Below are 14,232 nucleotides of genomic sequence, written 5' to 3' on the forward strand. Positions count from 1 at the left end.
ACCAACACATTTTCGACTACACCCTTAGGATACTTAATAGACCGATCGACTAATTGCAACGTCATTTTAGTGGGTTGCATCTTGTCTAGACCTATCTGTCTATACAAATAAAATGGGAGTAAGTTAACACTAGCCCCCGTGTCTAATAACGCGGGTCGTCGTATAGGAATCTCCTAAGGTGCATTGTGCTGATGGGGCGACCGGGGTCCTTGTACTTAACAATTCCATTATGTTCAGATAAGGTTGGGAATTGTTACGTTAAAAAGCGTCTTTTGCTATATTTGTCTTCGCCTAGTAGTACACAATTCCTTAAGAAACTTAGCATGATATGGTAGCTTTTAATAGCTTCGAGGAAGGGAAGGTTTATAGTTAGATTCTTGAAAACGTCCCTAATCTCCTCGTAATTTGTATCCCTAGTTAACATGGCTAATTTTTGTGGAAACGGTGGTTTTACATCTATATTTAGCAATGGTATCACCCGGATGTTTAACTGTGGCTTTATGTTTCTTAGGTTGTGTTGTAACCGGTACCTCTACGGTGGTAGGCTCTTCCAGTTTCTATTTCGTATCTAGTAAAATAGTAGGTGTAGGGGACTCTTGGTGGGGTAACTATAGGCATAGTTACCTTGTTATCAACAACCTGCCCGAGCGGAGAGTGGTGATGGCATTTATCTCACCTACATTTTCATATTCATTACTAGTATTATCGGTTACCTCAAAGGTCTGTGTTTTGTTGTTTTAGGATTAGGTATTGCGTTACTGAAACACACCTTTGGGTTGGGCTTTATCTTGAGCCAACCGTTGGATTAAATTATTAACGGATTGTAGAAGGCATTGGTTAGATTGAGCCATGGTTTGGAAAAGTTTTGGCTCACTTGTATGAAGGTGTCAAGACGATCCGGTTGGGTGGGTGTAGTGTTCACGGGTGGTGTTATTCGGAACTATTTCCCATGAATTATTTATTGGTGGATTTTGATAGTTATTATTTACCTAACGATACCTCTATTAGCATTATAATTATTATAATTACCTTGACCTTGTGCTTGACCTTGTCGAGGTTGCACTTAGTTGTTATAATTATTAAAATTACCCCGACTCTGTCCTTGTCGTGAGTGGAGCTTGGTTAAAGCCGTGCGTTAGCCTAACATATTGATTATTGTACCCTTGAGGTGTGACTTGTTGGTTATTCCTCCAACCGAAGTTGGGATTTTGTCTCCAAAGGGCGTTAGGTTCACTATTAATGGAACAAGCCTGTTCTCATAGGCTATAGGACGATGGGAGTCGGGATGCTTTCGGGGACTCCAATGAAACTACATGGGTTTGAATTTACATTCATGACGGGGGATAGGCTTTTGTTGTACAGAAATGGCCTCTACCTTTTAGTGAGTGATTCGATTAGAGTTTTAAGCTCGAATCGTGTTTAATTTCAAACATACCGGCCTTAACTGTTGAAGAAGAACTAGCCGAGGGGGGATATCATCACTACCCCAATTATTATTTCGCTTTAGTTTGGTCTTCTAAAATTTATAAAGCCTCCGAGGCTCCTTTACTTAAGAAACTACCCCCATTCATAATGTCAAGGACTTCTTTATGGTGATGTTGAAGTCCTTTGAAAAGGCACGAACTAACGTGTCTTTTGCTAGGTTATGGTGTGGACACTCTATAAGCGCAGATCGGTGAAACGATTCCAAGCCTCGAAAATGATTCATGAGGATTTTGTCGAAAGAAATGAATCTTGGAAAGCATCTCATCCGTCTTTAGGGGTGGGTAAAATGTTCCATAAACAAATGAACAAGTTTAGCCCACGAGTCCACGTAATTAGGCTTGGGCGTTAACCAAGACGCCTTTATCGGGCTAAGGTGAAAGGGAATACCCTTAATTTAATTTGTTCCGTACCAACCGTAGGATGGTGGAATGTTGTTAAGACTTGTTCAATCCTACGCATGTGCTGATAAGGTTTTTCATGGTCTAAACCATGAAAAACGGGTAACAAATTAAAAATATTTGGAGGGATTCTGAAATCCCCCGCTGGGTCTGCTAGAACGATGCAAGATTTGGGGCTATCGCTCAAGGCTTTGTAGAAGTCCGAGAGGAGTCTCTCTTTCTTCCCCATTATATCGGTGGTGTGTGTAAAATAGTAGCTAGAGGTGTAGTGTGTGGTATACTAGATAGATTTGTTTGTTGGTGTTGTTGTGTATTTACGTTAGGTGTTTTTGTTCTACCAGACCTTAATCTCATGCAAGACTAAGTCGAGCTTAACTAAACATGCAACAATCCAAACAATTCGATATACTAGTATAAAACCTCTAACGAGGAGATCACGAGGTTTGGAAGGAAGGAATACCTGATTCGTCCTTGCTTAAACTTATAAATAGCGTCTTGTTTACGCTTGTTCGGTGTATATAGCGAGGTTAGAACACTGAAAAATATGAAAGATCAAAGTTCGAATCAAAACCGCCGAAATCCGAAAAATTTAACATAGAGGCCAAGGCCAGATAGAGCGGCCTTCAGCTCGAGGTATTTTCAATTTACAGTGTTTTTAGGGCGGGTCGCGCTCCACATGGGGGCGGGTCGCGGCTCGTCCGATAACATAGGGAGGGTTCGGCTCGAGGGAGCATCCAGCTATCGTAAAATTTTGCTCGGAATTTTTCAACTCTAAAATGGACAACCACAGTATGATTCAACAAGGGTGGGTGGGTGAAATGGGACTTTAAAAACAGTACTAACACTACGAAAACAATACGAAAGTGAAACTAAGACGGCAGCGGCGCCATTTGATAATGATAAAAATGATGAGTCTACCTACGAAATGGGTGATGAATTCACAACGTAAGTAAACTAACAACTAAACTTTTACTATCTATTATCAAAGCTTCTACTCTCGATCAATAGTACGATATAGTGGAGTAGAGTGATTCGTTCCACTCTTAGTCCTTCCGTATGCTTGTTTTCTAGTCTCAATACTCTACTTAAAGTCAATGAGAGCTTTACGAAAAGGGGACTAGACTACGATGCAACTACCCACGAAATGCACTAGTCGGTTATCAGAATACTAAGGGAATGCTACGTTGATTCGATGATAAGGAGTTAGAGGGGGATTGATTCCACCTTAACTCAACTTAATCCACTAGCGGCATTTTAAATTAAGTAATCCGAATTGAACTGCTACACAGAACAATCGGTTCTTCCTAATCCCTAATTACACATGGCATTTCTACCAATTTATAACTAGCATGTGAACAATTAAACCCATTCTCATGGTGAACTAATTATTTCTGGCGTGGAATAGAAATTACGACGACTCTACGTTAAACGGAATCAAGCTTTCATCAAGGCTTCTCAACCCCCTCTAATGGAGGTTTAGCCTTGAATCATTCAAATCATTTCCATTTAAATTTAAACTAAACATAATATAAAGCATTGAAATTTACTTAATTAAACAATAATGGAATCTAATTAATAACTAAGAATTGAATGGTAACAAGAATTGAATTTAGATCTAATAAATTGTAAAAGACAAAAACGAAATTGATAAAGGACACTACTTTATTGATCTAGTCAAATGAAGAACAAGATCCAAAGGTTTAATCTAATAAAGGATTTGAAACTAATTAAATAAAACAATTAAATCTAGATCTAGAAGCTATTTTAATGGCTACTTTCTATTCTAAGCTATCTACCTAACCTAACTGCCATTAACACTGAGTTAAGCTTTTGTTCTTATACATTCAGATCCAAAAATCGTGCATGGTCTTGGAGCCATGTTTTGGGCCAGAGAATCAGGCCCAAAACCCAATTCTTTCAGTCCAAAAAGGCCTCTTCAGCTGCAGTTGGCTTCCACAAACTTTTCGTCCACTTCTGCTCCTCTGATTGGGTCAAGGCTTGGACCATTGCAAAGCTCTTTCCGAGCCGGTCGTTTTGACATAAAGTAGGCCTCATTCCGAGGTCTGAGTCCAAAGATATGGCATTCGGAAGTTCTGCTGACTTTTGCTCCTCTATCTCGCTAAAGTGGCACATTTCTGCACATAATGAACTTTGAAACCTGAAATGCATAAAAACGCGTAATCAGTATTAACTCTTACTTATTATTCACATAATTGGTCTAACAGTATGATTATTAAGGGGTTAAAACTACAGTTTTGGGCTCTTATCAATGCATCCAAGATAACCTCCTCTTAGCCCATGAAGTTCTTAGAGGCTACAATAGAAATCATGGGCCACAGAGATGTACTCTCAAAGTTGATATCCAAAAGGATTATGACTCCATCAGTTGGGATTCTATCCGGTTGGTCCTCAGAAGATTCAGATTCTCTGAAAAGTTTATCATGTGGCTGTCTATGTGCTTCACTTCACCTTGCTACTCAGTCATTGTCAATGGTAGCCCTCATGGATTCTTTGAAGGAAAAAGGGGATTAAGGCAAGGAGACCCACTGTCTCCATACCTGTTTGTTCTGATTATGGAACTGCTGGGTAGGCTGCTTAAGCAAGGTCTTCACATGAAGAGCATTATCCCTCACTCTAAATGTAAAAGACTTGTTATCACTCATTTGAGCTTTGGAGATGATGTTCTTCTTTTTTGCAAAGGGGAAGATGGTTCCATTATGGCTATTAAGGCTGTGCTTGATTACTTCTTTTCTCTCACTGGGCTCAAGATTAATACAATGAAGACAACTATCCTCACTGGCAGTATGACGGAAGATGATGGGCTTGCTCTTGTAGGGATGCTTGGCATCCAACTAGTTGCCCCTCCCATTACATATTTGGGGTTACCTCTCACTGTTGCTAGACTCAGTACCAAGGACTGCCTTCCTCTAATAGAAAGAATCACCATTAGAATGTCAAATTGGAAGAATAGGTCCCTATCTTATGCCAGAAGGTTACAACTCATTCAATCGATTCTCTCGTCCTTCCACATCTATTGGGCAAAGACTTTTATCCTTCCAGTGGGTGTATTAAACAAGGTTGCTAAACTTTGTAATAGATTTCTGTGGGCTTGTGCTAGTTTGCAAGCTAAGATGCATAAAGCTAGTCACGAAACTTTGAGATTGCATAAAAAGGAGGGAGATCTGAGTATTATTGACCCAAGGGTATGGAACAAAGCTGCTTACTGTGGTTTAGTGTTCAAGGTTGCAAGTAAGGATGATACACTTTGGACAAAATGGACTTGGGAGTATCATATAAGAAAGAAGCTTCTGGAATATGAAGATACCTCCTGATTGTTCTTGGGTCTGGCAGTGTGTCCTAAAACTCAGAAAAATAGCCTGGAGATATATCAAATGCTTGGTAGCAAATGGGGAAGAAACAAGCTTATGGCATGACCCTTAGGTATCCTCAAAGTTACTACTTCATAATAGCCAAGCTAGAAACCATCTACATGTCCCAGATGATGCCAAAGTCAGTTCACTTATCACAAATGGGGCATGGAATGAGTTAGTTCACAACTTACTAGATGGTGAGTTAAAAAGTAACATCCTGCAGACTTCCATAAATGCAAATCTAGCTTAGGATATGGTCATATGGATAACTACAAGCTCAGGACTTTTCTCCACAAAGTCAGCATACATGGCTATCAAAGGAATGAGAGAAAAGGCCAGTTGCTACAAAATGGTATGGGGTAAGTACAATGTCCCAAAACATTCCTTCATTACCTGGCAACTATTTGTCGGGTGCCTTGCTACACAGGATCGGTTGATTCACAGAAAGGTCCTTATTCATTCAAAGTGCTATTTTTGTAAAGCTCATCCAGAAAACTCCAAACACCTTTTTTGCAATTGTGATTTTTCAAAGAAGGTGTGGGCAGCAGTCAAAGAAAGATTGGGAATGGGAGTTTCAGTGTGTGAATCCTCTTTAGAGTGGAAGTTGCTCCTAAGATTCACTAAAAGCAGCTCGATGTCTAGTGAGATTGCTAGAACCATGATCTGTGCGGTAGTGTATGGGATATGGAATGAACGAAATAGCAGGAGGTTTCGAAATAAATCTCACATTGCTGAGTCGATAAGCAGGCATATCATTGATAAGATGAGGACCTAACTACAACGAGTATTCAAGGAAATTGATGACTCTTCCCAGGCGACCAGAAGAATGACAGCTAGGCTTGGCATCAAGATAAAGTACAAGCAGAAAGTTGTAGAGTTCGTCTAGTGAACTAAGCCACCAGTAGGATATGTAAAGATCAATGCTGATGGATTGGTCAGTGATGATAGTGCTGGATATAGAGGTATTTTGAGGAATCATGAGGGTATTCCTATACTCTTCTATTTGGGAAATGCCAACCTTCGATCTATGATAATCCAAGAATTAAAATGTATTGAGGCGGGACTGCTTGTAGCACTCAGTATGAATTGTCTAAAGATTTTGGTCGAGTCTAACTCCATGAGAGCGTTTCAAATTATTAACAAAATGGAGGTAAATCCTTGGTATTGTATCGACCTTGTTGAAACCATTTGGAAACTCATGAACAAGTTTGAATCGGTTAAGATTTCCCATATGTATAGGGAAACGAATAGAGCTATGGATTTGTTGGCTAAGACTAGCACTTCTCTGGATAGAATTATAAATCTAGAAGAAACCTTTTATAGCTTTCCTCCTCTCATGTATGATCTCAATGTAATAATGGAGGAAGATGTTATAGGTAAGATGTACCAAAGAGTTTAAATTAATACAGGTTGGGGTCTGCCTAAACCCCATAATTATTTCAAAAAAAAAAAAAAAAAACTTTTGAGGTGTGGTTGGTTTTCATTCCAAAATTGTGTTTCATGTTTATCAGTAAAATCAATTTTCAATGAAATGTCTTTCAATGGGAACCGTTTACATTGAAAGCTATTGACAACTAATGTAGCATGTATTTATAAATTAATAACAAAATTTGTAAAATAACAAGCCAGTACACACACCTCTAATAGGCATGTGAATTATTTCCTTCTATTTCCATGTAATTCTATGTCCCCTACCCAAGTTTAAATTTTAAAAAGTTAGGCCCCTACCTAGGGCTGGCCCTAAGATTTGAGAGGCCCTAGGCGAGCTCTCAAAGTGGGCTTACGATTTAACAAAAGAAAAAAAAATTATATAGGCAATTTTTTTTTTGTTATTTATTTTGAAAGTAAGGGAAATTAAATCTAACCCCACCAAGTCACGAATTAATTACATCAAGTAAAATATCATCGAAAATTTCCTCGTCTCATAGTTTTAGTTTCAAAATCAGTTATTACATTTGCATAGTCAAACTCCTCTGCCAAAACTTTTTCAATAGATAACATAGCTAATCCATTTAATCTATCTTGCGACATGGTCGATTGAAGGTAAAACATAATCATCTTCAACTTTGAAAAGCTCCTCTCTGCAGAAGCAACTGTTACGGGTATAGTTAATAATATTTTGTAAGCAATCCATGCATTTGGAAAGCAATTAGCCCTTAAGTTCAAATGGTTTAGCACTTCAATTGCCTTCTTTGCGTTATTTGGTAAAACTTCTTTCAAGAGTTGCAATTCCAAAAATAACTCTGTCCTATCAATATCAGAAATGTTGTCATGTTTCAGAAACTCTATTGAGTTGCCACAAGAATCCTTTAAACTATCTCTGTCTATAGACTTCAACTTCTCCGTATTAAACAAGAACCCAAAATGTTTCTCATATGCTTGAAACTGTTCAAACCTACTCTTAAGAGAAGAAAGAGCTTGGTCAACAATAAAAATGAAGTAATTGACTCTAAGTGATTCTTCGACTGACTGTGGCACCTCTTTATCCGTGTTTTCATCAAATTGTCTCTTTCTATGGATGATACTATTTTCATGAAAAATAGGCTCAATTTGCATAGCACTTGCAACTTCTTTAGTTTCTATCATTGCTTCTTCAAATTCGGTTTCTCTATACTTTTCTAAAAAGGGAATTAGCCTTTGCAGTTCACTAATAGCGACATCAATCTGCATATCTTCAGTTTCTAAGAGTTTGCTAACAACATTAACACCATTCAATATCGTGTGCCAAATAATCATACCAATCAAGAACTTAAAATTCTCAATATCATGTGTGGCTAGGGACTCAGCTCCACTCTTAGTCTTCGGATCATCACTAGTATCCATTAATTCAACTAAAGCATCTATTTGTGGAGCTTGACTTCGAACTGCTTTAACACTTTTCACACGACTTTTCCAACGTGTTTGTGACAATGCCTTCAAAGTAAGATTGGGACCTCTTTTCACATGTTCTTTGAAAATTTTGCACCGTTTTGTAGAAGAAGAAAACAATGTATATACACATTGCACCACTCCAAAAAAGGACACAAATTTATAGCAAGAGTTAGCCATATAACACAATGCAAGATTTAGACTATGGCAACCACATGGTGTATAAAAAGATATAATATTTATTTTGAGCAATGTTTTTTGAACGCCTTTGTATTTGCCTTTCATATTAGATCCATTGTCATAGCTGTAAGGGGGATTTCTTGTCAATAACTAAAGGACACATGGACAGAAAATGACCTGGAACTATAAATACCCAGAATGAGACGAGAACCATCGGATTAGTTATGGGAATAAGTAATCTCGTGTTGATCACGAGTGTTTCATAAACATGTGCTAGTCACGTGATAGACCACCTCTGGAGATAACAGTCTGCCAAATCGTTAGGAACTGATATAGATAGTTCTTGAATAGAAGGAAACTGAGGAGGACGGTCCTTGATGATAAGGAAGGAATCAAGATGACATATCTCTAAGAAGTTACCTTTTAGGCCTAATCTTCCTATACATTTTGGGTTATTATGATCTAAAAGGAAACCTACCTTTGATAAGATATGGTCCAGATTCAGACTTCCAAGAAGAGAGGATTCCTAATAGGAAAGCAGAGTCCAAAGAGGGGAGGAAGCTCACAAGCAGTGAGGTTAGCCCAAACCCTAGGACTCCTAAGACCTCCTATATAAACAATAGGAATTCGCTCTTAGGAACTACACACAATAAGGTTTGATTCTTCTAAATATATACGAAGATACGTAGGCAGCCGCAAAGTGGTTCAACCCTGATCATTCAATCATCTCATTTTATTTCCCTCATTAATCCCAAAGTTCTTCATCACACGGTACAGAGGAGGATCATACAATACTCAGAAATTCCCCTACAATAACCTCGTCTCCTTACATCATTAATATCAAGTTGAATAGTGCTCAATATAGCTTTCAGCTCATTAAGGAGTCCCAAACCCAATGTATCGCCCACCTTTATAAATTCTAAAAAGAACTCTTCAATCTTAACTAGATTTGTTAAGACATCCACACATCGTATCACCAACGACATTTGTTCTTCATGGCTTACATCTAGAGTGCAATCAAGAATAATTGAAAAGTACTTAGCCGCTTGAATTTTCTTGAGAATTGCATTTTTCACCTCACCTGCAAAAAAAGTTATGATAACTCTTATAGTAATAAAATGTCACGGATTATCTACCTAAAAGAAAAGGCATTAATAACATCACCTACTAACATATGAATTAGTTCATTATGAATGTTGTGGCCAAGATAATGATAGTGAATTTCATGACTTTCAATACGTCGGATGTGGTCTTGCAATATTGGATCAAATTCTACAATCATTTCAATCATGCTAAAAAACTACCATTGTTTTCTTCCTTAATCCTCTCATTGTCCCCGTGAAATGCCAAAATATTTTTAGCAAGAGCTTTCACAAGAGCAAGTATCTTCAATAATAGTTGTCTCCAATGTTCTTTTTCTCGATTGATTTGTTGCTGCATACTCTTATCAATTGTTTCATTCTTTCCTAACCTATTTTCTAACTCACACCAACTATTCAAGTGTCTTTCGTGCTCAATACTTTGTTCATATTTTTGAAGATTTTCACTAAGATTTTTCCAATTTAAACATCCTTCACTATCTAATTGAGAAAGCCTTCCTCATTGCTTGAACAACTTAAAACAAAAACAAAATACCCTGTCCACCGAATGAGAATAAACAAGCCACTATCGATCCTGCTTCAAACCATTATCCATACATTGTCGCACGTAGTGGAAGGTTGAAAAGTGTCTACCTTCATCATCACTAGGAAAATCAGTAACATTGTCTCTTATTGGACATTTTTCGACCAATAAATCCCTATATTTTTTATCAATCTTATCCCAATTTGCTGGTCCATATTCTCAAAAGAGTTTGTTGGTCTTCTTGACTTCAATAAGATCAAAATAGTTTGTTAGTCCATATTCTCCATTCTTATTCATAACTTCATTGAGTTCTTCTTGACTTTTAGTATTCATTGTCTCTTCATCTTTAACATTTACTCTCTCTTCTAATTCAACATTATTCACCTTCTCTCCAGCTTCAACATTTGATCTCTCTTTAAATTCATCATTCCCCCTCTCGTCATGTTCCATATTTAGTATATTTTCAAGCTCCTCATGCACAACATTTTCATTAGAAGTCTCTGTTTGTCTACTAGTAGAAAGAAATTTAAGAATACTTCCCGCCTGAGATTGAGTGAGTTCTTCTTATTTTCGCTTCTTTTTTCTCTTAGCACTACCCAATGGATATTTTCTAGCGCTACTCATGATACTAACTGATCAGTCCCTAAATATGTGTTTTATTACCTTTACAATGTTTCAATTATGCCCTTCTTATGCTTAATGAACATACAACTTATAGCTTTTGCTATCTTTTGCAGGATACAAGCCATTTAGGACGTATATGCCTAAAACGTGCATTTTAGTGCAAAAAGGATTGCTATTGACACTGCTTGGGAAGATTCCAGCTTAGGAGAAAAAGTAGGGTTATCAATGGGCCGGGCCGGACCCGAAGCCCGATTGAATCCGAACCGATAAGATAGGGACTTAGAACTTAAATGTTATCCGATAAGACTATTGGGCCAGTTATGGACATACCGTCCGACTCGATAACGGCCTGACCCAAAAACTAAGGTTATTTTTTTAGTTTTTCTAATAACTACTATTAAATTTGTAAGTTCTAGTATACATAAAATGTTAAGAGGCTTGATGGATTAGTGTTGTAGTGCCACATAAAAGGCTTGGGTTCGAGTCTTACTACACACTATTTCAGTCTTTTTAGAGAAATAATAAAAAAATACACTATTTCCATATAACCTGTTTTTTTTAGAGAAATAATAAAAAAAAATACACTATTTCCATGTAATCTTATTGGGCCTAGGCCAGGCTCGAATCCGATCATGTCCAACGGGACCTAGACCGGGACTTGGACCTTCTAAATATAAATATAATTTGGATGGGACTTGGACATAGGTGAGTCCTATTCAAGTCAGGCCCATTGACAGCCCAAAGAAAAAGTGCTGAAAAGTCAAAGTCAACTGCCAAAGTAAACTCTCAAGAACTCAAAGCTAAAAGCTGAAGACTCAAGGTTCAAAGCTAAAAGCTATGGACACAAGGACTTAAAGTCAAATCAAGAATTCAAATATATGGGCTAAAGTGAAAAGCCCACAAATTTTAATCTTATCCTCAAGGTGTTTCTAGAAGAAGGGGCAATATGTAATTGGTGTCCTATATAAACCAAAGTGGGAGGGGAGAGAACCTTACCATAGAATTAATCTTTGGTCATTAGGAGTAGATTAACATGTTTTAAATTACTAGTTTAATTTATTATTTGATTGTTTCTCATTTTCTTGTTTTTCAAGCTTTAGTTGATAAATCAAGTTCTTATTGCCTTCAATACAAAGTTTTCAACCTTGTCTTCTACCTCATTACTTCTTCTAATTTTGCATCAAAGCCCTAAAACACTAGTCATACTCATTTGACTTGTTCAAATGAGTATAACTTTGTGAGCAAGCTATCCCAACTAAACTATTTCCATACATGTTTTCTCTATTAAATCAATAGTTTTATTTATGTTTTAATCATTCAATGCAAGAACTAGTGTTTTCCACCATTTAAACATCAAGAACAAGTTAAAGAAAGATTAGAAAGATTAAAAAGTTTAGAAAGAGGTTTTCTAACCATCAACCCCTTTTCTCCTAACAAATGATCTAAGATGAACAACACACTGAATGCCACCACTACACTAAAATCAAATGGCGCTGCAGTCATGGATCTAAGAGCAAGGAGGAAGATGGAGCCAAAAATCACTCTTTGAACTCTTCTTCTCAATCTTATTTTCAAGTTTTTTTTCTTTATTTTCATCACTGATGATTCTTTTTCATGTACTTCCAGTAAACTTCTAAGCAAACGAAGACTGAGAATAGCACGAGACGGTTCACCGGAGACTACTGGAGAAAACAAGCCAAAACGGTGCAAATCGATCCGCACTGCGCCTGCCAGCCACGCACCCATGCCTTAGCCGCTCCCACCCGCGTCCTTGCCGCGCCTGCGCCTGTCAAACCAGCGCCGCACCTCACATTTCTCCAACGAAGATTCTGTTGGCTCAGAATCTTCGTATGTAAGTTAGCTTTAATTCTCCCTAGTAATTTTAATTCAACTGTGAGTAGATAAAAAGTAGATAGATTTCCGAAGTTTTGAGTTTTTAAAACCAAAAATTCAATTAAAAAAGGAATTTAAAAATTAAATTTTTTTATTAATTTAAATGAATTAGTAATCCATTAGTAAAGTTGAACATTAAAATTAATTTAGAAGCATGTTTGGGGTTTATTTTCTATTAATTGTTGTTTATGCATGTTAGTTAGGATAATATCAAATAGTCAAGTCAACATAAAAATAAAATAAAAATTAATTAACTAGGATAAATACAAAATAGTTTAAGTTTGAAAGTTTAGTCTTTTGGCTTAAGTTTACTTACCAAGAGTTGGGGATTCAACCAACTTGGACCGGTTGGATGTGCGAGGCGAGTAGTGTAATATCACACTCTCGCATCTCAACCCAACTTGGGGGTTGAAGTTCCAATTTTTGACGAACACTTTCTAAGCTTTTACATATTTTGTTTAATTAATCATTAGTGAATAGTTAATTAGCTAAACGTAGTTATTTTTCGTGTTTACCGCTTTCATAATTTTAAGCCCATGAAGGCAGCTTTGTTTTAGGCCTATGAAGACAAATAATTGTATCTTATTGGTTTTGCCACATTTCAACCCAACTTGTGGGTCTTAGATAGATTAAACTTGCAACCGTACAAAAACACTCGAATGGTGGGTTGACACGCAAGACACCAAACACTTCGTCAACCCCACCACGTCGTTTTCACCCCAAGAGTCGTGTACGCACACCTTGGGCGGTACTTTTTAAATCTCCTCGCTACAAAGTGTAAGAGGATATTTGTATGTTACAAAGCATGCGTGCATGATTGTGTGATTTCTGATTCAGTCTTATCTTTACAATTAACGTTAAGGCTAAACCTGAGCCCTTAAAGAACAAAAGTGGGATTAACCCCACTTAGAATGGATGTTGATTGCTCAAATTGATACATAGACTTAATTAAAACTTAAAATTGATCAAGCAGAGCCAATCTAGTCATGTCCATCAGGACAAACATCTAGCACGAACAAAGAGAGTAGTGAACTACCAAATTCCAGTGGACCAGCCACCTTACTCACTCCCCTCCCTCAGATTTACCGTGAGTGGGATTTTTGGTGGCACACCATCTGGTGAAGTAGCAATCTTCTCCCTTGATGCGTGTAGTTCCCAAAACCTAGTTTTGTGCCCACTGTTAAATTCAAACAAGGCATAGTTTCTAATATATAGATATTGCATACAAACTTTTCAAAAACTTTAAAGCTACAAACAAATTTTGCTATTTGAGCATCCAATACATTTGTGTGTGCATATAAGTAGATTCAAAATAGTCTCGCAATCGTGCATGAGTTTACGCTCAGGCTATACAAAGCTTAGCACTTTTAAAACTTACCCACGTAAGAGACCACATCGATCTCAACATACTCCTATTTCTCATCCCCTAACTGCTAAGATGGCGGATGAGGTAGTTCAAGTTGAAGAGCCTCTCTCTAGTTTCTACACACCGTTACAAGATGGCCCTCCATCTTGTATACTACTCACATAGCTTACTAGCGATTTCTACATCCCACCAAACGTGTTCAATCTCTTGTCTTTCACAGTTTTGAAAATGAGTTATTGTACGAACACCTACGCCGGATACATGAGGTATGCAATACTTTCAATCATTAAGGCTTTTATGATGTTTAGGTTAAACTAAGAGTGTTTCCCTTCACTCTAGGTGGCAAAAGCCATGCATGGCTTCTATCTCAGAAGCCTGATTCTTTCGATACATGGGAAAAAGTAGTGTTCTCCTTCATGAAAAA

The 14,232-nt window shown here is 37.4% G+C and overlaps 2 protein-coding genes across 2 annotated transcripts; both read right to left on the minus strand.

Moving 5' to 3' along the window:
- Window positions 1–7,156: 7,156 nt before the first annotated feature.
- Window positions 7,157–8,077, minus strand: LOC147524909 (uncharacterized). Its single transcript, XM_086577171.1, has one exon. The coding sequence runs from the start codon at window positions 8,075–8,077 to the stop codon at window positions 7,157–7,159; it is 921 nt and encodes a 306-aa protein (XP_086433297.1).
- Window positions 8,078–9,066: 989 nt separating this feature from the next.
- On the minus strand, window positions 9,067–9,742 carry LOC147524910 (uncharacterized). Its single transcript, XM_086577175.1, has 2 exons — window positions 9,607–9,742; window positions 9,067–9,383 (listed from the first exon to the last, which is right to left on the minus strand). Exons 1-2 carry the CDS (start codon window positions 9,740–9,742, stop codon window positions 9,067–9,069), a joined length of 453 nt encoding a protein of 150 aa, XP_086433301.1.
- Between the last annotated feature and the right edge of the window lie 4,490 nt (window positions 9,743–14,232).

The sequence above is a fragment of the Coptis chinensis genome, chromosome 1 (assembly GCF_015680905.1).
Source record: "Coptis chinensis isolate HL-2020 chromosome 1, ASM1568090v1, whole genome shotgun sequence".
Classification (NCBI taxonomy): domain Eukaryota; kingdom Viridiplantae; phylum Streptophyta; class Magnoliopsida; order Ranunculales; family Ranunculaceae; genus Coptis; species Coptis chinensis.